At 33.9% G+C, this 26,267-nt stretch overlaps 1 protein-coding gene across 1 annotated transcript; it reads right to left on the bottom strand.

Moving 5' to 3' along the window:
- Positions 1–23,061: 23,061 nt before the first annotated feature.
- LOC149231119 (3'-5' exonuclease-like) lies at positions 23,062–24,329 on the bottom strand. The gene has a single exon (XM_089379132.1). The coding sequence runs from the start codon at positions 24,144–24,146 to the stop codon at positions 23,277–23,279; it is 870 nt and encodes a 289-aa protein (XP_089235258.1). The 5' UTR covers positions 24,147–24,329; the 3' UTR covers positions 23,062–23,276.
- Between the last annotated feature and the right edge of the window lie 1,938 nt (positions 24,330–26,267).

The raw sequence follows: 26,267 nt of genomic DNA, 5'->3' as shown, positions 1-26,267 counted from the left end.
TTCTGAGATTTGAACAAGATCATGGTAAAGAATCAGTACCCTCTTCCTCCCATTTATTATTTTCTAGATCAGTTAAAGGGTGTTGTTTATTTTACTAAGTTAGACTTGAGAAGTGGTTATCACTAGAAAAGAATTGTTGAAAGTGATATTTGGAAAATTGCTTTTAAAGCAAAACAATGATTGTTTGAATGGTTAGTAATGTCTTTTGGGATTTGTAATGCACCTGCTACATTCATGAGGGTGATGAATGATGTATTATGTCCATTCCTTGATGATTTTGTTATATTCTACTTAGATGATATTCAGATTTTCAGTGAGGCTCGAGAAGAGCATGTGAAGTAAGTTTTAGATGTTTTGAAAAAGGAAAAGTTTTATTTGAAGATGTCCAAATGTGAATTTGGAAAAACATTTTTGGTGTACTTAGGTCATATTGTAGGGGGTGGTGAATTGAAAATAGGTCCCTCTAAAGTTGAATTCATTGTAAATTGGCATAAGCCCAATAATGTAATAGAAGTTAGGAGTTTTTTGAGAGCAACACAATATTGGAGAAAATTTATTTCTAACTTCTCATCTATTGAAGCGCCATTGCATGCTTTGACAAGTGTGAAATAGGTCTTTCAGTGGGGAGGCAAACAACAAAAAGCCTTCGGCACATTGGAAGAGAAGATAAGTACAACACCAGTTCTAGCACTTCCAGATCTTAAACAACCATTCAAAATTTATACTGATGCAAGTGAATATGTTATAGAAGCAGTGTTGATGCAAAATGGTAAGCTAGTATGCTATCATTCTTAGAATTTTTCTAATGCAGTACTTAACTATCTAACTAATGATAAAGAGTTGTATGCTTTAGTTCAAAGTGTGAAGAAATGGAAGCATTATTTGATGGGTAAAGAAACGATTATATGTCCTAACCATCAACTTTTGCAATATCTTCAATCGCAAACTAAGCTACAACAAGCTAGACATTTCAAATGGATGGGATTTTAACAACAATTTCATTTGGTCATCAAGTATAAGAAAGACATTTATAACAAAGTTGCATATATGTTATCAAGGCCTAGAGTCAATGCATTTATCATTATTAAGCATAATTCAATCGTGCATGAAAGTTATATTGAACAATATGCTCAAGATGAAGATTCTAAAGATGTATATGCAGCTTTGAGTCAAGGCAATCATGTAGAAGAATTGGATTACCATGTTCATAAAAAGTTGTGTATTCCATAGGGTGAAAGAGCTAATTTCATAAGGGAATCCCACACTTATTATTGTTGGTCACTTTGGTGTAGGAAAAACAGTTGTTCAACTGCAAAGATATTTTTATTGGCCTCGTATGAATGAAACCGTGGCAAGTTATGTAAAAGGATGTACCATGTGTGCTACTAGTAAGCCAAGTAATAGGAAATTGGGTTTATATACACCACTTCCTATTCCTTCTCATCAGTGGGAAAGTATTTCTATGGATTTTGTAGGAAGATTACCTATGTCTAGAAAAGGTCATGATTACTTATATGTAGTAGTGGATAGTTTTAGAAAAATGTCTATTTTGATGCCTTGTAAGAAACAAGGAATAACTAAACAAACTGCACGGATGTTCTTTTAGAATGTATGGGTTCATTTTGGGTTACCCACTTCTATTATTTCTAATCAAAATTCTCGATTTATCGGGAAGTTTTGGTCAAGTTTATGGGAACTCATGGACACCAAGTTGAAGAGGATCACAACATTTCATCCACAAACTGGCGGCTAGACAGAGGTAGTGAATAGAACAATAGTGCATCTACTTCATGGATATTGTGGTAAGCATCCTAAGATTTGGGATGAACATTTACATTTCATCTAGCATCCCTACAATCGTGTCAAGCATTCATCTACGTAGACATCTCCATTCAAAGCATGTTTGGGATATTTTCCAAAGCCTCCCTTGGATTTTATATTTGGAAAAAACATTCCAATGGATGGACATAGTGATGTGGACAAAGCCAAGCGTTTTATTGAACAATTCCAATTGGTGCATCAAGCAGTGCAGGAACAGTTGGAGAAGAGTCAAGCAAAGTACAAAACCAAGCATGATAAGCATCGTGTTGATCATGATCTTCAAGTGGGAGATCAAGTTTGGCTATATATCAACAAGGAAATATTGCAAGGTGAAGGTAAAAAGCTCAAACCAATCAGAGATGGTCCATTCAAAATATTGGAAAAGATTGGTAATAATGATTTCCAATTAGATTTTCCACGTTATATGCAAATTTATTTTGTTTTGAATGTGGAAATCTTGAGCTTGTATAAGCCTCCTATGATCGTTGATCAAGGAGAAAGTATTCAGATTCCTTCTATAGAAGGTTTTGCTCCAAAATACTTAAATGAGATGCAAGAAGACACAATTCTTGATAGGAAAACAAGAACTTCACACAGAGGCAATGTGGAGTATCTTCACGTTGGACTCAAAGGAACCAATCCAAGTAACGCAAGGTGGATAAAGATTATAAAAGTGAGGGAGCTATACCCTCACTTACTTGTTGAGTAAAAACATACTTTTGGTGGTCCAAAAGCTTCCAATGGGGAGGAGTGATCTAGGGGATCAAAAATTGCTCAAAAATAAAAGTGCTTGAATGCTTCTAAAAATAACACCATGTCATAGAGATTGTCGCGTTGATTCCAATGACACTTGAATCACGTCAAACGAACATTGTATGAGGAAATTACGTTGTTTTGAAGTTTTTCCTAAACATGCAAAAAAGTCAAATTATAGGTTGACTATGCAGGTGTATGGACGGCAGTGTATGAATCTAACATGTGGCAGTATGGTGGTGATGTGGAGGGATGACTGGATAGGGTTGACAAACTAGGGCAAGATGCATGGGTCGTACGGTGATAGGTGGGCCAATTATTGGGTGACATGTGGCCCAATCATAGGGCACCTCAGATTGGTCCAAAATTATGTGGGTCAACTGAAACAAACTCCATGGGAATCAAACGTATAACTTCTGGTGAGCCAAACCAATGCCTGACCAATCTAGCTATAGTGTTGCTTGTTAAACCATGTGGCAAAAAAATCATTTAAGTTTTATTAAAGTTGGTTGGAACATTAAACAATAGGCAGGTGGGTCGAACCCCCGATTGACCGCCGTAAACGGTTCAACGAACACTGTAGCCACAGGGTCGGGTGTGTGGTATGTTAACCACTGCTCGTGCCCCCTGTTATTGAAGTTACAATGGCCACGACCCTAACCAAAATGGTGGGTCAGTTCAACCAATCGCCCAAAAAAATATGCAACCAACACGTCATTCGTGGATTAAACCCGCGACCGATGGGATAACAACTGAAGCACCCAACCAATTGGGTTATGGCGATTTTGTTGAAATGTTAGCAGAGCCAAGAGGGTTTGTGGGATTTTTGCAGACAAAATTTTGCAGGGGGAATATTTTGGTCATCTGTAAGCCTTTTTTAGTGCTGTAATGTTAGTTTTTGTAGCATCGGATGTGTTCTAGTAATGAGATCTGCAAAACCCAGAAATTGTTTCTGGAAATTTCACTTAAAGGAGGCTTAATTAGATTATTAATCTATTTTTTAATGTTTCCTAAGTCTAAACTTAGGAAAACTCGTTAATTAATCATAATTAATTAATTCAAGATAAGAATAGTCTAGAAACTCACACATATCAACTTCAAGATGATCTTATCCCTTGATTAAATTTTAATCTTGACCGTTGGTGCTCCAACAGAGGATTATAAAAAGAATTCGATGGGCACTTGGAGAATACACCAAAGATACTTGAGTAATAGTTCCTTGTGTAGATCGAGCTAGCAGCAAGAGTTCAATCCAAAGAGGGACACAATGTTAGTGAGGGGAAGGGGTAGTGATCTAGAGGAATATTTTCAGATCCGGAGAGTCAACAACAAGAGGTCTAGTTATTCCCAGTGCAGGCAGCACGAGTGTAGGAAGAAGCACAAGTATGGGCAACCGTGCGAGTACAGGCAGAAGCCCGAATACGAGCAGCGGCGCGAGTACAGGAAAAAGCCCAAGTACAGGAAGTTGCGCGAGTGCAGGCAACGCGAGTTGTCAGGGTCGCTTATGGGGGAAGGCAAATTCCCTTAGATAATTTCATCATATTTTCTTGTTGTGGATTGTCAGTTTCAGGCATCCAGATTGTACTCAAAATTTCATTGTTGCTTAATATAAACCCTCAGTTGCTGCACCGATTTTCCCAAGTTGGGTTTTTTCGAGAACATTTGTCCAAAAATAAGTGTGTAAAATTTATGTGTGTGTGTGCTAATATTTTCTTAGTTCTAGCGCTACTTATTTTCTACATTATTTTATTTATGAAGTTTGCAGTGTGTTTAATTCGATGTTGTCGTAGCAATAAACTGAATAATTAATTTATGAATTAGAGGAATTAATACTAGTTGGTGCAATAGGATTTCAGTTTTGAAATTTTTACATGGTATCAAAGTTGAAGTTTGCAGTGTGTTTAATTCGATGTTGTCATAGCAATAAATTGAATAATTAATTTATCAATTAAAGGAATTAATACTAGTTGGTGCAATAGGATTTCAGTTTTGAAATTTTCACAAGGTATCAAAGCATGGGTGATCATTGGAGAAGCTTAGAAGTGGAGAAGGGAATTTTGTTGTTCAGTGGGAACAACAGGTCGAAATTCCTAGATGCAGCACAGTTCATTGACAGGCAGGCCAAATTATTGGAGTAGAAATTTGATTTTCAATTGTAGGATTGGCAGAAAATTCGATTTGTTTAGGACGGTGATTCCAATGGTCACAGGGAGCAGCGACAACTCATATTTTCTCTTAGCAAATTTCTAGTTGGACGTAGAGGGTTTTTCAGCAGCAAAATCGGCGCCGAGTGGAAGAGAAAAGCACACACAATAGAGGGAAGATTTCTCTTAGGTAACTTTAAGTTTCAGAAGTTTGATTTTCCATTGTAGAATGACAGTGGCAACTAGCATATATGCACATTCCAAAAGGGAGTGTGAGTAGCATAGAAGTAGCCAAGCAGAGGTAAAGAGGGAGATTTTCGAGGTATATTTCTCGAGTTTTGAGTTTCCAGATTTTACAGCTCTGCATGGATGGTCGTACGAGATTTCCAGAGGAGGTTGTGCAAGTTAGCCAGAATGCAGATCTGGGCAGCAGATCGACTTCCAGCTATCGGAGGAAGTGCAAGTTGCAAATAAAGGAAGGGTCCCAACCAAGGACTAGGCTTGAAAGAAGAAAGTGGGGCACAAAATCTAGAAGGAGGAAGAGTATAAGACTCTGGTGTGCCATATTGGCAAAGTCCTTGAGGAGTCCACTTGATGGATCATTACCTAACTACGGGGGCCCACAGTATTTATTAGTAGGATGGATCAGTGGTAGTTGATGTAGTCAGTACTAGAGTGAAAGTTGCAGACTAGTAGCAGTCAGATGTTGAGGAGCACAGAGCAGTGTTGACAACAAAGCAGGTGGTTTAGTGAAAAGTTAGCAGCAGCACAAATTCTTCAAAGACAGTGCAGATGCTAGTAGGTGTTTGGACTCAGGAGACATATGCATCACACTGAACATAGTTGATTCAGTATTTTGGATGCTTCTCAATTGCAGTAGTTGCAGTTGTAGCAACAACATATGAGACAGAGTTGCAGTGCAGATGCAGAGTTGGTAGAAGTACAACAGTGTTAGCATCAGCACAGATGCAACATCATATTTGCGCAGTGGTTAGTGGGTAGCAGTAGCCAGACATCAACAATGTGACAGGAGGTGACACAGAGACAGAGTGTTGTGATAGGGTGTGCAACACTAGAACATAGTCATCGCTAAGAGGGAGTGTTAGTTTTTGTAACATTGGATGTGTTCTAGTCACGGAACTTGGTTGAGAGGCTAAAATACATGATATCTCCAAAACCTAGAAATCGTTTCTAGAAATTCCACCTAGAAATGGATTCATTAGATTATTAACCTATTTTTAATGTTTCCTAAGTCTAAACTTAGGAAAAATCGTTAATTAATCATAATTAATTAATTCAAGGCAAGAATAGTCTAGAAACTCACATGGATCGACTTCAAGATGATCCTATCCCTTGATTAAGTTTTAATCTTGGTTGTTGGTGCTCCAACAGAGGATTATAAGAAGAAGTCAATGGGAAATTGGAGAATACATCAAAGACACTTGAGTAGCAGTTCCTTGTGTAGATAGAACTAGCAGCAAGAGTCCGAGCTAGAGAGGGACCCGGAGTCATTGAGGGGTAGGGACAGTGATCCGAAGGAAGATTTCCAGAATTGGAGAGGCAGCAACAAGAGGGCGAGTTATTCCTACTGCAAGCAACTTGAATGCGAGCAACACGAGTGTAGGCAGAATCTCGAGTATGGGCAGTCGTGCGAGTGCAGGCAGAAGTCCAAGTACGGGCAACAACATGAGTATGGGCAGAAGCATGAGTATAGGCAGCCACATGAGTGTAGGCAACACGAGTTGCGGGGGTTGCTTGTGGAGGAAGGGAAATCCCCTTAGTTAGTTTTGACCATATTTACTTGTTGTGGATTGCCAGTTTCAGGGATCAAGATTGTACTCAGAATTTCACTACCGCTTAATATAAAACCCTCAGTTTCTGCACCGGTTTTCCCAAGTTGGGTTTTTCCTGGGACATTTGTCCAAAAATAAGTGTGTAAAATTTATGTGTGTGCGCTAGTATTTTCTCAGTTCCAACGCTATTTATTTTTCGCAAAATTTTATTTGTGAAGGTTGCAGTGTGTTTAATTCGATTTTTCCATAGAAATAAACTAAATAATTAATTTATTAGTTAGAATAATTAATACTAGTTGCTGCAATAGGATTTCAGTTTTGAAATTTTCACACGTAAGAGCATAAACAGGGGTTTTGGGGCCTTTTGAGTGGCATGGAAGTGTTAGATTTGCAAATTGAAGATTGTAAATTGATGCAATGAGCACTTGATCATCATAATAAAGCGGTCACCATTGGAAGTTGGACCCGGAGACATAACCCAAGATGGGTGAACTTCGTTATCAATTTGTGTATTTTCTTTGTTGCATTTTAATCCTCTTAACATAGTAATTTTCTGCAAATTACCTTAAGTTTGTGTTTTCACAATTTTGATTTGTTGCACAAAGAGACATAAACTAACTTGCAAATTAATCAGTAATACCTTCATTTTTAATTTTAGATCATTGAATTAACACTTCGAGTTGCCGAAATATTTTATGATGTATTTAGATCTTTGTGAACTTACGTCAGATTGTAGCATGTTTGTGTTTTGGTAGGCTTCGGGATTTTCTCTTACGAGTCTAGAATTTGACTTGAATTGTATGAATTTGTTGTATGATGTTTAGTGCTTGTGTGGTGGCCCTGATGCCATTAATTTCTTTTACATATTCAAAAATGTCTCAAAAACAAAAAATACAATGTACTATTGGAGAAATGTATGGATGGGAAAAAGCACAAACTTCTAAAATTGAAGATCATTCAGCGATACATGGAGAAACTCATAATATTCAATTGCAGCAACAAATACATGAAAATTTTGGAAGTTCTAATGAAATTATGGATAAAGAAACAAATGAAGTTGAGAAAAAGTTCATGATCAAGAAAAGATGAGAGTGCCAAAACAAAGAAAATTTTGCATGGAATGGTTAGATAAGTTTGATTGGTTGAATTATGTGAGCTATGATGGTATAATAACTATGAAATTTAGCTATTATGAGAAGTATAGGATGAATGGTCATTGAGGTTTAAGGAATGGTTTTACTACATCACAACATGATGCTCTTGTTACTCATGAAAAATCATTGGTACATAAATATGCCAAGGTAAGATGGATAAATGCATTAGAGAGAAAGATGAAGCCAATTCCAAATCATGTTAGAGAGATGTAAGATGCAAATAAAGAAAGAGTGATTACTACAATGAAAATATCATATTTTGTGTGTCAAGAAAATTTATCTTTATCAAAATATGAAAAACTTTGCAAATTTCTCATAGATGCAAAAACACCATATATGCCAAAGTCTCAAGGATATTCTTCATACACAAATCGTAAATCTGCAGATGATTTTATATATTGCATATCAAGATATCTTGAGCATATTCAAATTAAAACATGTTGGAAAGTCTTTTCTTCTCATTAATGGTTAATGAAAGCACTGATCGAATCTTAGAACGTCGTCTTGTTGTTTATGAACCTATTTAGATTCAAAGGGTTTTGGGCTATCTATCTCACAATTTATGAAGATTAAGAATGCCATGGATGGAAAAGGAAAGATAATATATGATACTGTTAATCAATTGATAAAAGACAACGGCCTTAAGTATAATGATTTGGTAGTTGTTTCTACAGATGGAACTTCAACAATGATTGGACATGAAAATGACTTTGTTTCATCTTTTAAAAATGGCATTCTAAATCTTATTACAGTTCATTGTGTAGCTTAGCCTGAGTCTCTACAAGTAGAAGATGCTTCTAAGAAAGTATTTGAGCTATTATGTGTAGAAAAAATTGCAAATAAAGAGTATTCATGGATTCAAAATTCACCAAAGAGACGTAATGAACTAAATGATTTATTGAAAGTCATGCAAATTGATGTTTTTGATGTTCTAAAAATACATTTAGTGATATGGTTATCTAGGGGAGAAGTTATTATAAGGTTTGTGAATCTTATGCCGACAATCATAACCCTTTGGAAAAATGAAAGGAAAGCTTCATCATAGTATGAAAAGATATGAATTTACTCCATCCCATTTTTTTTCATATGTCGGCTAATGTGTTAGGTGAATTGAACAAAATGATCAAAAACTTTTTAAGAAGATAATGTAAACATTACAAGTATTGGATTAGCTCTTAAAGTAACTATAAATACATTGTCTAGATGGTTTTTGAGAAAAGAAACATTTGCAGAAGGTACGACATATCTTGCAAAAAATTTAAGTGATTCTCAATATGGATATATTGAAATTAAAAATGAAGGGGTAGTCATAAATAGACATGAGTTACCATACATCTTTATTCTAGCTATAAAGAATGATTACATGGATGTAAGGAAACAAACTATGAAACCTCATATTGATCGCACACAAGAGAGTTTCCAGCAACTCACAAAAGGTTATATTGAGTTTCTCATAGACTTTTTGAATGAAATATTTTCATATATTCATCTTTTTAATGTAGAAAAATTGTTCAGTCCTTGTTATTATTAAGAAGAGTGTCATATCCATGAGAAAAATTCAGAGTGTTGGCTTTTAAAACTTTTTTAACATTTACAACATACCATATAAAAGGATGATGGGTTTGTACCTTTATTTGATGTTAAAGCATGTAAAAGAGAGCTACACCCTTTGGTTAATTTATTGAATTTGGCTTGTGAAGGTTCCTCCATGAAAGAAGCGTGGAAGGTGTTTTGTAGCACAAAACTTATCCTCATATGATGAAATTATGGCAAGCTATACTCATCATTCCTACAAGTACAACAAATTGTGAAAGGAGATCTTCTAAACAAAACATAATCAAGGACGTTAGAAATCAAGGCTTGAATTAGATACACTAGATGAATTAATGAAAATATCTTTGACTGGACTTGAATTGTCTAATATTGATTGGAATATAATATATCGAATATGGAGAGATACAAAGTCAAGAATAATTCTTGAGCTTTGAGAGTTAAGAAGTTAATCTTCTTAATCTTTTGATATGACTTGTGTTCCTCTTGCAATGTAATGCTTTGAGAGTTAAGAAGTTAATCTTCTTAATCTTTTGATGTGACTTGTGTTCCTCTTGCAATGTAATGCTTTGAGAGTTAAGAAGTTAATCTTCTTAATCGTTTGATGTGACTTGTGTTCCTCTTGCAATGTAATTCTAAATGTGTATGGAATCTTCTCAGGCATGTTCAGTGGTGGATTGAAGCCAAAATACCTTTTAGTATGTTGAATTTTGACTTCAAAAGAAGTTAAAGTTTATATTTTCAAATCAAACTATATATATGTTTTGGGGACCTATGCATCAAGATGTACTTATTGATGAGGTTTTTGTAATATCCTTGAAAATGTTTGATTTCCAATGAAGTATAATTGCAATCTAAAGTTGAAGATTCTCCTTATAAAATGGTTGAACAAAATGAGGTAACATTATTGCATTCATCAATACTTTCATTATCTCTTTTTACTATAATAGGTACTGTTTGAATGAACAAAGTCTTAACTATCATATAAATTAAATATAAGCAATGTGTATGTTATAGATTTGAGGCTTCTGCGATCAACATTTTGTGTAGTGATGTCTTCTGGAGTCATCGCAGTCATGATTTATTGTATCGATGTTTCGAACCAACCTCCGTGGTTCATCAAGATAAATGTGTATGCTGTCATATTTCATAAACTGTAATTATCGATGCACTCATATTTCATATATTTTGTCATAAATTATAATTATAGATGCACTCATATTTCATATATTTTGTCTAATTTAATTTTTTTCACAGGGAGGCAAATTTTAATTTATTTTCTTAGAAGAAGGTAAATTTATAAAATGATTGATCTTCATATGGAAACATTTATCGTTAGTCATGCAAGTTGGAACATTGATGGTCATTTTAGTGTGGAAATAAATGAGTAAGTTTTCTATTTCTTAAATAGAAAATATTTTGATGATTTGAGAATGATTTTTTGAAGGGAATGTTTGTCTATACCTTATTTTCTTTTGCTTCTTTAATTATTTAAACAAAGAAATCTAATAGTAGTTTAATGTCATTGATACAATATTACATTTCAACTCACTATAGGAAAAATTTGTTGCTATTTTGTATTGTTTAAAGTTATTAACACATGTTGAGATGCCACAATTTTAAATTTGTATTAAAAATATAGGTGCAACATTTCTTAGATTTCTATTTATAAAAAATTGATAACTCTTTAAAATCAGATCTATAAAATTTCATCACTATTTTATGATACTTTACTTTGATACTATAAAAAATAACAATATTTATTATTATGAATTATCTATTATTAATAATATTTTATTTATATTTCTTTTTTAATAATTTTTGTGTGTGTTCATAATTTAAAAAATAAAAATTATATATAATAAAAAAACAAACAATATTCTCCAATTTTGATAATTCTTTAAAATCAGATCTATAAAATTTCATCACTATTTTATGATACTTTACTTTTTATAATATAAAAAATAACTATTATGAATTATCTATTATTAATAATATTTTATTTATATTTCCTTTTTAATAATTTTTCTAAAAATGTGTGTTCATGATTTAAAAAATAAAAAATTATATATAATAAAAAAACAAACAATATTCTCGAATTTTCATTTGAGAGACCAAAAATATTTGAAATTCCAAGATTGGGGGACGGTACATACTTTTCCTTCGAATTGTACGAAACTTCACGAGCTCGATAGTGGGGGATATTAGATACTTTGCCTTTGAATTGTACGAAGCTTAATGAGCACGGTAATGAGTGACACTTTATTTATTTGCAAAGTTTGAATTAAGTTATTAGTGTTTAGATGGTTTTCATCAACTTTTTTTATTCCTTATTTAAATTCATTGCGTATAAAATTAAGTGGAGGCTTATTTTAATTTGTTATTTAAATGTATCTTTTAGAAAATTAGTTTATAATAGGTTGTTATTAGATTAAAGAATTTTTTTTTTTTAAGATGGATATTTTTAGAAGGAAGAAATGTTGGTTTTTATTATATATACTAGTATATCAAGTTCTAAAATTCCCAAATACATAGTGCAGAATTAGCATGTGATACAGTGCCAAGAACAACAGACCAGTGAAAATTGTATCTCAAATCCCAAAAGCATAATCATAATAACCACCATAAAAAAACAAACAGTTAACAAAAGCATATGTCTAAAGTTCAGCAACAGGAAAAAAGTATAACTGCAGAGTGCAAAACAAAAAGAGAAAGTCATGCCAGCTATAAACAATGAGCATCATGAACCATGCTCTATCCAGAGACAGTCAAAACATAAGGATTAACAACTCGGGAGGGAGAGGGCATCCTCAGCCATGATGATGTTGTCTACTAGCAGAGTGAAATGTACCCAACCCATCGCAGCCGAAATACCAGACTTTGACATGGCATCTGCAATGCAATTATGTTCCCGATGGATGTGCTAGAAGGAGATATGTTGGAAAGACCTCTTTAGATATTCTATATGGCGGAACCAACCCTGTAGATGTGGATGAGAGATAGAAGAGATACCCAACATGTGGTTGATTAGAGCTTGTGAGTCCCCAAAGATCTGGATGCTTTGTATGTCCAAAAACCTGGCAAACCATAATAAACCCCATAGAGTGATGGATTCAACTCGCATGTTTGTGCCATTTCCCCCAGACCAGAATATTTTATATTGTTGTTCTGGATTTATGCGAAGCCACGCCCCACATCCACATGATCCACCTTGTGCAGCACCATCAAAATAACCAACAGGGTAGGAGATGTGCGAAGCAGATTTCCTAGAACCAATTGCTTTAACCATTGTATGCTTCTGCATCAAAGGCTTCATCCAGAATACAATATTGTTGACAATATGATCTATATTAAGAGGCAAGTCATCAAATATGATGGAATTTCTGGCCTTCCAAATTTCCCAAAAAACTACAAGGGGAATGGCCATATGTTCTTTGGTTCTCCCACTCCACCATATCAAACAAGAATCAATTGAGTCATGAACCATGTGAGTGAAAGTAAATAAGCTTGAGATCCTGGACCATACCTGCATAGCAATCAGACAATCCAACAAGAGATGATAATTGTTTTCCACTGCCATCCTGCACAGTGCACATTGACCGGGTCCATACATACCCCTTTTCATTAAGTTTTCCCAAGTCAGTGTTTTGTTCTTCCAAGCGAGCCATGCATATAATATAATCTTGTATGGGACCTGTGTTTTCCAAAATTTGTTGAACCAACTTATATTTTGTTGATTATATGAGATACCACAAATGAACAAGTATGTATCAACAACAGATATGGATACCTGGTGAAATAGGTTGTCCCACGCAATCTAGTCTCCTTCATCGTTTTTGCAAATCCTTGATCTGTGTAAAGCTTCAGTAAAACTATCCCATTTCATAGCAGCTTCCCTTGTCAAACCAATTTCCTCTACTCTCTTCTAGACTTGCAAACTTTTGTTCCATGTCTTAATCGCTTGTGCAAGGTAAATTATTCCCCTGGAATTTAATCTAGCAATTAAATCATCCAAACAGAAAGGATCATGTTCCATACCCAGGATTCGATCTCTGCCTATAATAATGTTGTTCCCCTAGCCAAAAGACCAACAAGAGTGCTTTAGTAGCCAAATTTTGATTTTGTTAAAGCTTGTCGAAATGGTGGATCCAGTGGATTTCACATTCAAGTCATCTCTCATCCACATTTATGCCTTAATGCCTCCTAGGTATTTAGCTTGAATTATGTCTCCCCACAAACATTTGCCAAATAACCTATGCCATATTGATTTAGTTAATAGAGCCCATCCAAAGACTTTCAAGTTCAGGATCCCCCAACCCCCAAATTGCTTAGGAATTGCAAGTTTTTCCAATTTGATTAGATGGAATTTGAAGCATTTTCCAGAGCCAACCCAGATGAAGTTTGCCATAATTCGACAAATTTTTTGGATGATAGTGGCTGGGAGACAGTATAGGTGTGCCCAATACACCGCGAGTTGCTGCAAAACAGATTGTGTGAGTGTGACTCTACCCCCGAGAGTCAAACACCAGTGCTCCCATCCATAGATTTTTCTGTGGAATTTATCAGCGATCCATAACTAGTCATTTACTCTATAATTATTAGGTTTGATGTTGAAACCCAAATATTTTAATCCCGAACCAATCGGTTGTGTGACCACGCCAAATAGATTGGCAATGTGATGGGTTGTGTGGTTTGTATGTGTGAAAGTGATATTTTTTTAAATGAATATGAACGTTTGACATCTCTTTATCTATTATCATTATTTTTATTTCTTATATAGCATGAAATAATTTACCATTTTGATAATTTGATGAGTATAAAAAAATTATTAATATTAATAATAATTTAATTTTAAAATTTTTGTTCGTGAGCTAAGAGATTTGTTTTCACTCCCTATATCTCTGCAGAGTGCATGGGACTCTGTGAAAATGCGGAGTACCAACGACTAGACGGTAAGAAACCGTCTTGACTATATATTCTTGTTCCCGGACCGTTTTCGGGATCAACCCCACTCACTCTTCGATGTTTGCGAGTGAAAACTAAGTCCGCAGAAAGTGGTGGGAAGGTGACATTGGTAAGGTCCTTTTTTGGTGACTATGCTAGTGATCACCTGGATGTTTGCGAGTGAAAGCTAAGTCCGCAGAAAGTGGTAGGAAGGTGACATTGGTAAGGTCCCTTTTTCGGTGACTATGCTAGTGATCGCCTGGAGTATATACGAAAGACCCACCCTATCATGAAAATAAATAGAGTTAAAAGGAGTCTTTGTGGGATGAGTGAAAAAGTAACAACTTATAACACCTCTCTTAATTTTACTCTGCCATGATTATAATTTTTCAAATTTCATAAATTGCATGGAAGAAGGTTGTGGAAATATGTTATCATGTAAATTGTATAAAGTTATATATGTAATAGTTATTTTTAATCGTTTTTTAATCGATAGGCACTCTATAGATACAATTTAATATAGAGATAATATGTAGATGTAATGTAAAAATGTTTGTGAATATTTTTACATATTGATTTAATAAATTGAATTTATATTAATATGTCCAATTTATAATGCATTTATATTAATATGTCTGATAAAATTGGTAAATATTTACATGTCCATTAAAATTAATATAACTCAAGGGAAATATTGTAATGTCTGTAAAAAATTAAAAACAATCAAAATAATAAAATTCAAATTTGTTACATTAAAAAAATCATAATATACATATTGCATTAAAATATTAAAGTAGCAACAATAAGTTAAGATCCGTTTCACCTTATAAAATAGAATAATGATTATGTAATCATATTTAAATTTAATTAATAAGCAAACGAACTTACAATATAACAATATGTTTAACCGTCCCGTACACTGGTTTTTCACTATATATATGGATAAACCCCTAGGGCACTTCAATTGTGCAAAGGTTACCCATCAAGCTTGTGATTTCAATAAATTTCTGCCAGATTTTAGAGAAAATTAGAAATTAAACAGGAAAAACTCACCAGAAAAACTTCCCAAAAATCTCACTAAACACAACTCGAAATTAAAGAGTGATTCTATCAAACAATTTTATTTATTTATTTTTAGTTAAAATTATAAATCAGTGGAAAACTTACATCAAATAACTTGACTCCCTTTTTCAATAAAGGTATTGTGATACTGAAATTGCAATTTTTTTTAATTATAATTCAACACTAATATGAACAAATCATAAATTTTTATTTTTCAAATAAAAAATCAATTTTTAAAGAAAAATCAAATTAAATATTTAAAAAGACATTTTGTCAAAATAAATAAATAAATAGTATAAAGAAAATTAAAAACAATTAAAAATATATATAAAAAACCATAGTTATACGAGTACCCCTCCTATGCATTAGAGAGAACGGCATTAGAGAGCACGTATCTGAAGCTCCCCCGCTCCTCGGAGCTTGGGAGCTGGTCGAAAATGCTTCAAAACTGTTGCAAGCTTCAACAGGTATTTTAGAGCTTTTCAGGAACTTCACTGCAACCGATTTTTGACATTTTTGGAGCTTCATTACAATGAATAAGTGCAAACTTAGGTGTATTTGGGGCTGCTAGCTTGGGTGCTACTTAAACTGATGGAACTGTGCAAAGGGAAGAGTATGCCCCTAGGTTTAGATTTGGATATGGGTTTGGAACTAAGAAAAACACCCTGTTTATGGAAAGTCCTTCTATCCAAATGAAGATGACACATCTTATTCATTCTCCTCATATACACAAAGTGTCCATGGGTATAAAAACAGTTAGGAACTCGCAAAACCATCATTATCCCCCTGGCTGAATGGACAAAAGATGGAATACTAAAGAAAAAAATAGTTGAAATTATGAAATATAAATATTATTAAAAAAAAAAAAAAATTAATTTTCATATTTATTTAAGTATAAAATATATATTAACTTGGAAATTTATAATTTTATTATACAAACTCTCTTTAAAATAACATTGGTTTTAAAGTCTATTGTTTTAATTATTATATATTTTATTTTTTCTTATCTCTCTCTATATATATATATTGGTGAGGTTACATCAAAGGCAAAGAATTGAACCAATGACTTAACAAATAATGTCCCATGAAATCACCTAATAATCTAGTAATAACAACCTTTTTTCCGGTTTGGGAGTTTGGCATGTTTCTTTGCTCAAAAGGAATTTGATTGGCTAGTTTTGGATGGAAATAAATAAATTATTTTATTTCTACTTTTAATATATATTAAATTTTAATATATTATATTATTGTCGCTCCCAAGTTGAAGTTCCCTGTAAATTTGGGCAAAACTTCTAGCCGTGCAAGATACTCGTGCGTCGAAAGTAAGTACCCGCGTACCGGAAACTTGTACAACATAGTAAAAAACCAACTTTTAAAGAAAAATCAAATTAAATATTTAAAGAGGACATTTTATCAAAATAAATAAATAAATAATATAAACAAAATTAAAAATAATATAAAGAAATTAAAAAGGAGTTGTCTTTAAAGAGATTTTCTGGAAGCTTTTCTAGTGGGTTTTTCCGGTCAAAATCCGGTTGAAATGGCAAGTTTGATAGCTAATTTCTGCACAATCAAAGCATCCCAGGGGTTTTTCAGGTGCTGAATCCAAATATGCACTTAAAAAACCATTTTAAATAATACAAATCAAGATTTAACCTCAATTCTTTCCGCCGAATTCCCGGAATCTCCAAAAAGTCGCACTAAAGATAACTCCAATTAAAAATATATATAACTAAACTTTTGCATTAAAAATAAATAAATAAATAAATAAAAGAATGATCATAAATAAATGGAGTGATAGAAAAAATTATTTATTAAAAAAAACAAGTGCGTTTGAATGGAGTGATGGCCTTTCTTTTTTAACCGGAAAAGAAAAGAAAAAAAAAAAGAAAGAAAAAAAGAAGCTTTTTCCTTAGCTCAAAAGTTAGAGTGAGGTTGTTAATATCAAGTCAACTCAGTTCATAATATACTTGTCAACCTATAGATATAATTATTTAAGGGTTCAACAAAATTAGGAGAAAATACAACAATATTTATAAGCAAAAAATCATTACAACAATATTTATGAAGGCATTAGGGTTCATCATGACATTATGGGAGATTTGAACCTAGGTCAACAATGCTACCCAACTACCTGAGATAACCCTAATTAACATTTTACATGTAAAAAAAACTTGAAAAACTCTTTAAAAAACCAACATTTGAACAAACAAACAAATAAACAAAAAACAGATTTAAAATGTCAATATTTCATAAATTAAAAGATTAAAAAAAAAAAAGAGGAAGAAAAAAAAAATACGGTGCTACCAATAACACTACTTTTTTTTAAATAAGCATAAAAATGTGACATTAAAAAAAAACTAATAATGTTTTCTTAAATTTATAACTTTCTTATAAACAATTATATAAAAATTTATCAATTATAATTAGATCATATTAATCTTAATTTAAACTTATCGATAATGTTAATATTATATATTTAATTATTATTTTAAAAACTCGTTATCAAATGCATGATATTTAAATAAAAAATGCATAATATATGAAGAATATTACATGATATTTAAATAAAAAATACCATTATGCACAAGTCCCCGTATAAGAGTTGTGCATGACCAAATATCTAATGAAATTTCATAATACATTTAAACAACGGAGAATTTGAAAACAAACTGTAATTTCATTGTTTAGAGATGCCTGAAAACACTCAATATTCAAGCATGTCTCATGCTGCAATCTCATTTACTTCAACGGAGAATTTGAAAACAAACTATAACTTCATTGTTTAGAGATGCCTGAAAACACTCAATATTCAAGCATGTCTCATGCTGCAATCTCATTTACTTCAACAACGGAGAATTTGAAAACAAACTATAACTTCATTGTTTAGAGATGCCTGAAAACACTCAATATTCAAGCATGTCTCATTTACTTCAACAACGGAGAATTTGAAAACAAACTATAACTTCATTGTTTAGAGATGCCTGAAAACACTCAATATTCAAGTATGTCTCATGCTGCAATCTCATTTACTTCAACAACGGAGAATTTGAAAACAAACTATAACTTCATTGTTTAGAGATGTCTGAAAACACTCAATATCAAGTATGTCTCATGCTACAATCTCATTTACTTCAAGAATGCAGTGCACCTTGTATTTTAATTTTGCCCACACATCACCAAGAAAGGGAAATTGAAGCACTATCGCATCTATGAATCAAGAAAGCATTCAAGGGTATTGGGTTTTACATATTCATGTGTGTCATATTCCCACATAACACACTTTCATTTAACCCTTTTTTATTTGTTATTAAAATATAATTTATTCCTAACATGGGCAAATGGAATACATGATTTTAGAATACAAGCGCAAATGGTTGGTTGTATGGATGCAAGGATAGAGGAAATCCCTATCTGTACAAGGTATTTTCAACAAGGAATGGTGAGCAAATGCCTGTGGGCATCAACTACTTCACAATTAGTAATAGATTCCATAAGAGAGTTATCTCTATAGGCATCCCTTGATAGTTGACTAACCATTTAAATGTTTACATTATCCTCTGACATGAACCAAGAGGGGGATTTAATTTCTTTATGTGCAATTTTTTTTACAAGTGGATATTATTTAAATGTTTTGTATAGTTATTTCATTTTTTACGAGTCGATATTATTTAAATGTTTTGTATAGTTATTTCATTTTTTTATTTTTTTTTAGATTTTTTAAAATTTTAATTTGGTTCATATGAGAAAAATTTCAACTTTAATGATGGACATACACCCTTACACATCATACTCGGCTATAGAATAAGCCCTAGAAGACAGTGGAGCCATGAGCTATAGCCATAGTGTTCAGGGCATGCTTGGCCTAAGTGTTGCACTAAAACCATTTAGACAAAAGAGAGAGCTACGCAAGGACAAGCCATACCATGCCCCACCAAACTTCAACCCAACGCAAGTTAACGTAACCTGCCACAGGGTCGTCATGGTTTTAAACCCCATATCGTAGAAACAATTGACATTTTAGGTGATAAATGGAGGAACCCCACCCATTTGTACCATTGGAACTTTCCTAGCCTTGCCCAACAAGAGCCAACGCACTTGACAACAATCCACAGTTCGAAGCACAAGCCCCTCTATATCGTTGAGCAATAACTACTCTAGAATATTGAGACCATACCCCATTGCCAGAAAATGTCAAACTAACGATGAAGAAATTCCTTATGTAGCAATGAAGGAGGAGACAAGTTCATAACTACTCTAGAACATTGAGACCATACCCCATTTGCCAGAAAATGTCAAACTAACGATGAAGAAATTCCTTGTGTGGCAATGAAGGAGGAGACAAGTTCTTTGCTAAGTGATCGAAGCTGTCCAAATAGGGGTTGTGTTCCGTGTTTCACATCTTGGACATGAATATGTGAGAACAGGTGTCCGACACATGTTTAGGGGTTGTGTTCCGTGTTTCACATCTTGGACATGAATATGTGAGAACACGTGTCTGACACATGTTTGGCATAGGGCACATGTTGGACACTTGCCATCAATGTGCCTTGAAAACTGGACGAGTGTCTCTCATGTGAGAGAGACATTAAATCATGTTTTTGCATTCTATTAATATCATTTCACTCAGCAAGTCGAGCTATGAAGCAATTTGGATTCCAGTTGAGGGTTATTGTGCCGTGTCAGAAGGGATTCCTAGGATTCCGGTTGAGGGTTATTGTGCCGTGTCAGAAGGGATTCCTTGGGCAAGTAGGTTTTTTTGTTTTTATTTTTTTTTTACAATGGTGTTTTTTTTTCCTCGTTTCACAAAAATTATGGTTCAATCATCAAGAGCAGCTAGTAAAGGTCAGGTCAAAGGAAAAGAAGGAGCTTGGGGATTTTCTAGAAAAAGGCGAATCAAGCTTCTTCAAAACAGGTCAAGGATACAATTTTAGATGGTGGTTGGTAAAAGAGGATAGATCTTAACATTAAGATCATGGACCCTATCATCTATGGTATCATCTATGGTTCTACTATATAGTATCTACCTTATTTTGTATTTGTCATTGACATTCTCATCTATAGTAGCAACCTTCTTTTGTATTTGTCATTGACATTCTCAGGTATAGTAGCAGTGATTCAATATCTACGTAATAAATTTTGATTTTTAATTAGAAAACTGCACTCTATGTTCTAATAAACAGGTCAAGGATACAATTTTAGATGATGGTTGGTAAAAGAAGATAAATCTTAACATTAAGATCATGGACCCTATCATCTATGGTTTTACTATATAGTATCTACCTTATTTTGTATTTGTCATTGACATTCTCATCTATAGTAGCAACCTTATTTTGTTTATTTGGCTTATTTTGTATTTGTCATTGACATTCTCATCTATAGTAGCAACCTTATTTTGTTTATTTGGTTTATTTTGTATTTGTCATTGACATTCTCATCTATAGTAGCAACCTTATTTTGTTTATTTGGTTTATTTTGTATTTGTCAGTGACATTCTCATCTATAGTAGCAGTGCTTCAATATCTACGTAATAAATTTTGATTTTAAAGATTTAATGAGAAAACTGCACTCTATGTTTTAATTTCTTGTGTGTTTTTTATTTTAAAGATTTAATGAGAAAACTGCACTCTATGTTCTAATTTCTTGTGTGTTTGTCATTTTATAATCATTGATATAGTACTTATTGTATAATTGAATTTGTATCATCATGTAAAATTGTAAATGTTTGTTTCTAAATTGTATAGAGATTGGATCTTTGTCTACATTTCATTTTTGAGTGTAATAATTCACTCAATGGGTCATCATGTCCCATGTCAAACACGGTTCTCCATGTCACATGTCATGGTGTCTAAGTGACATAGGTTCTTTGTATTGCACGAGAACATCCTTCTGTACTGATGAAGGAGATATGTCCTCTATATCACACACGAACTTTCTTCTGCAGCGATGAGGAAAGGAGACAAAAATTATCTGTATCGCACGAGGACATCATTTTGTGATGAGGAAGGAGGGGACAATTTCCTAGCATCTCACAGGAATGTCCTCCTCTAAGGAGAGGAGCCAAGTCCTCCATATCACGAGAAAATGTTCTTTTGAAGCGATAATCTGCAATTATGTATCACGTCGAAATGCAAATCTTAGGGTGAAAGGTTCTAAGACTATAATGTTGAGAAACAGACATCCAACTTTACACTCGTGATGAGACTAATCAAAGCTTAAATACTTTGAACCGAGCTCACACATATTAAATTTTGAGACCTCATTCCTTGAAGGACCACTAAGGGTTAGGTCTATTATAAGAAGCCACTTGGTAACACAAAAATATGGAAAGCTACTCATACAGTCTTTGAATTAAGAAAGACACTTGGTAGCACAAAAACATGGAACGCTACTCACACCCTATGGTCTTAGGGTAATACAAGTAGGCTAAAAATATTAGCCTCAATGGCTGTCCTTGAGTAATTCAAATAGGCTAGAAACTTTACAATCAAGGGCCATTAAAACTTAACACCAAAATCACCTTACACTCAATGGCCATTAAAACTTAGCACCAAAATCACATTGCTCGAACTTGCCCGCGACTTAGCAAACTGAAAGTGGAGATACAACTTGGCTACTTGGCCAACATTGAAACTATTCCCTACTTATTAACCATGGAACATAGAATCAAGAGTATACCTTACTCGGCTTTACTCTCAGAGTTAAAAAGAGTATGCACCTATGATGAACACCAACTTCCAGATTTCCAAATAAAATTACCACATTTTCAAATACTCTAATCAATCTCAAACAGGTATAACAGACCATTTGCTCTGGAAGGAAGTTAAAATTTTCTCTATCGCACGAGGGCATCATTTTGGAGTGATAATCTGCAATTTTGTAACGCGTAGAAATGCAAATCTTAGGGTGAAAGGTTCTAAGACTATAATGTTGAGAAATAGACATCCAACTTTACATTCGTGATGAGACTAATCAAAATTTAAATACTTTGAACCGAGCTCACATATTAAATTTTGAGACTTCATTCCTTGAAGGACCACTAAGGGCTAGGTCTATTGCAAGAATCCGCTTGGTAACACAAAAACATGGAAAGCTACTCACACTCTAGAGTCTTTGAATTAAGAAAGCGACTTGGTAGCACAAAAACATGGTAAGCTACTCATATGGTCTTACGGTAATTCATCTAAACTAAAAACTTTAGCCTCAATGGCTGTGCTTGAGTAATTCAAATAGGCTAGAAACTTTACAATCAAGGGCCATTAAAACTTAACACCAAAATCACTTGAGTAATTCAAATAGGCTAGAAACTTTACAATCAAGGACCATTAAAACTTAACACCAAAATCACTTTACACTCGAGGGCCATTAAAACTTCAAACCAAAATCACTTTACACTCAATGGCCATTAAAACTTAACAGCAATAGCACATTACTCGTACTTGCCAGCGACTTAGCAAACTGAAAGTGGAGAGACAACTTGGAAAAACTTGGCACTATTCCCTACTTATTAACGATCGAACGTTCACTGAAAAGTATGCCTTACTCGGCTTTACTGTTATAGGCATCTATGATGAACACCAACACTATTCCCTACTTGTTAACCATCGAACATTCACTCAAGAGTATGCCTTACTCGGCTTTACTCTCAGTTATATGCATCTATGATGAACACCAACTTCCAGATTTCCAAATAAAATTACCACATTTTCAAATACTCTGTAATCAATCTGCTACCATTTTACCACATTTTCAAATACTCTGTAATCGATCTCAAACAGGTATAACAGACCATTTGCTCTATAAAGAAGTTAACGACTAACTCATTCATCAATCAATCAGTTAACGAAGAAAATAACATTGCAGAGAATTGTATGCCCTATTCACATATATACAAATACCATATTGAATCCCAGTCAATCAGAAAAAGGGAAGCATACAATAAAAATCCTATGCCTTAAAATTCCGAACCCAATTCATCTAGCGTCTTGCCCAGGGCCACTTAATATGGGGAAAACACGTCTGGTTTCTTTATGAATAAACCCTAAAAGACAACGTCAGTTTTCAGACTTCAAGAGTTTCTTACCGATCGCAAGAGAAACGAAGGCATCGATGCAAGCATACTGAATCTGCCTATACTGTAGAATTGCCCATGCCCAATTGCTCATAGAAATACTTTTTGACTTTGAAAGGCGTAAGCCCAGAACCTCCATAGCCAAATCCTTAAGCCCGGCCTGCTTGAGTTTCCGCCTCTCCAGCTTTTCGGCTGCCAAGGCACCAAGATCGATCTGACCTCCACATTCCAAACCGTGATCACACATCAGCTTCTCCACGTCATGCCTAATACCCACACCTACTAGTTTCACTCCCGGATCTTTCAAAAACCTAACCAGGGCTTCCGGAATAAAATTCAGAAACAACATCTGAATAATCAGGCAGCCATTGTCAGTACAGAGCTGGAGCAAGGCGGTGTCGTTCTCCCATCCCTTTTGAAAATTGGGCCGCCATTCCAGATCAAACCCTACAATTTCCTGCCCTGTTTGCTGATTAACCCAATTCTCTATAACGCTACCGTCACTTGTAACTGTCGTTTGTATGGATTTTTCCTTGAAGTGGACCTCAGTGTAGGTCGTATTTGTATCTGTTCCTGCTTCCTGGTCTGTTTGCTGACTAACCCAGTTGTCTACAGCGGGATCTTGACGACTAACCCAGTTGTCTACAGTGGGATCTTGCTGACTAACCCAGTTGTCTACAGCGGGATCTTGCCGACTAACCCAGTTGTCTACAGCGGGATCTTGCTGACTAACCCAGTTGTCTACAGCGGGACCGTCATCTGTGACACTCGTTTGTATAGATTTATCCTTGAACTGGACCTCAGCGCAGGTGGTATTTGTATTTGGAATCATTCCTGCCTCTGCTTCTGCCATTCGAGTATAGTTCAAGCTGTCTTGCGCGCAGGCCGGATTAAGTTGGTATTAATGTATCAGATGGCTGACAGAGGCTAGCCCTCTTTCTTCGGACATTATAGGTATTTATAAGCAAATATTTGTTCCCTATGAGCTGTCCGGAATCATGGACGAACAGGGAGGAACAGTGTTCCCACTCATGGTTCCATATTCGGTGTGTAATTTTTTAAATTCTATTTGATCGCAAGCTGTGCAGCCATTATTTTATTTAGGCCTCGTCTAACGAGGCGGAGAGAAATGGCTCAGATGATTAAAAGGGATGGAATTTGGGTAAATATTTTTTTTTTTAATTTGTAGAAGCACTGTGGAATGAAGGGATGGAATTTGGGTAAATATTTTTTTTTTTTAATTTGTAGAAGCACTGTGGAATGTTTTTGATGGTGGAAATAAATTCAGCAATATCAAAAACATCTAATATATTTAAAATTTTAAAGTTTAACAATTATAACTTAGATTTATAAAAAAAATTACTAAATTTTCTATACGATCAAAATTTCCATAACTTTTCACGCAACTCCGCTTTATTAGACAAGGCGTTTTAGTTTTTGTTTTGAACGTATATAAACGTTTTATGTAACTGTTATTCTTAACGAAGGATAATAAGCATGTCGGTTATAGCACATTATGTTGTGGATATCAAGTTGAGTATGATTCTATGATTGATTTAATCTATAAAATATTAAAAGCGTGTAAGTAAAATGTATTATTGTGTAAGTAAAATGTATTATTTTTTTATTTATGAGAAGTATTTATTTTTTAAATTTATTATATTTTTTATAAATTTAATATATTAATATATTAAAAATAAATTAGTATAGATTTATTTTAAGTACAGATATAATATGAGTTTAGAGGATCAAATTTTTTTACATGTAAATTTTTTTAAAGTACAAAATACAATGTGTTATTTTTCATTGTTTAAATTGTATTTTTTAATGCTAAATAGTGTATATATAGGATCAAATAAAAATTTTAACCATAAAAAACTTTGTTTTTTTTTTTTTTTTTTTATATAGATATATATGAAGTAGATATCGACATAAATTAGTTAGCATGGATCTTCAAATAGCTTAATTAAATCTCTTGTTAAAATATTTTTGAAAAATATAAGATTTAAACATTTTATTCACATATTTCTTTTACTTCTAATTACTTAGAACATATTCATTTTTTTCTAATTATAGCCAACATTATTTTTCGATTTAGAACATAACTTTTTATTTTTATTTTTATTTTAAAAGGGGCAGACAAACTTACACGTCCTCTCATACTGGGTTGTAGAATGAGCCTCTCGGCTCAATAATAATTATTTTTATAGGTGTTTTATTTTGGAATACCCACTATAACACTAAGAGTAACCTGTAAGCCATATTTAGCAAGAATTTATGACTTTTTTTTACCATGGTGAATCCTTGAAGTAATATGGGCTAGACCCAAGATCAAACCTAGAGGTTGCCACTATAACGCCAAGTGTATATCCAAGAGGCTACCACTATAACACCAAGAATATAACCAACAACCCAGAAGCCAAATATAGCAGGAATTTATGACATTTTTTTACCATGGTGTAACTTGCACCTTTTTTTACCGTGGTGAATCCTTGAAGTAATCTGGGGTAGACCCAAGATCAAGCATGGGATTGCCACTATAACACCAAGTGTATATCCAAGAGTCAAAATGCAAGATCAAACCTAGAGGTTGTCACCCTAATACCAAGAGTATATGGAACAACCAAGATCAAACCTAGAGGCTACCACTAGAACACCAAGTGTATATCCAAGAGTCAAGATCAAGCCTAGAGGTTGCCACCCTAAAAGCAAGAGTATATGGAAAACCAATAAGCCAGATATACTAGGAATTTATGAACACTTTTTTTGTTACGTTTGGGGTAATGTAGGTGAGGCCCAAGATCAAACCTAGAGGCTACCACTATAACACTATATCGAACAGTTTGTAAACCAGATATATCAAGAATTTATGAACACCAAGGGTATAATATATACCAAGAATTTATGAACACCAAGGGTATACAATGGGTTAGGCCCAAGATCAAACCTAGAGGCTACCACTATAACAACAAGA

This window comes from Pinus tabuliformis, chromosome J, assembly GCF_031772625.1.
Source record: "Pinus tabuliformis cultivar Carrire ecotype Pingquan chromosome J, CPIR1, whole genome shotgun sequence".
Classification (NCBI taxonomy): Eukaryota; Viridiplantae; Streptophyta; class Pinopsida; order Pinales; family Pinaceae; genus Pinus; species Pinus tabuliformis.
The sequence above is the reverse complement of the archived record's forward strand: the minus strand, read 5'-3'. Positions and strand labels throughout refer to the sequence as shown.

Coding starts and splice junctions, on each gene's coding strand:
- LOC149231119 (XM_089379132.1), bottom strand. CDS start 24,146: ATGGCAGAAGCAGAGGCAGGAATGATTCCAAATACAAATACCACCTGC.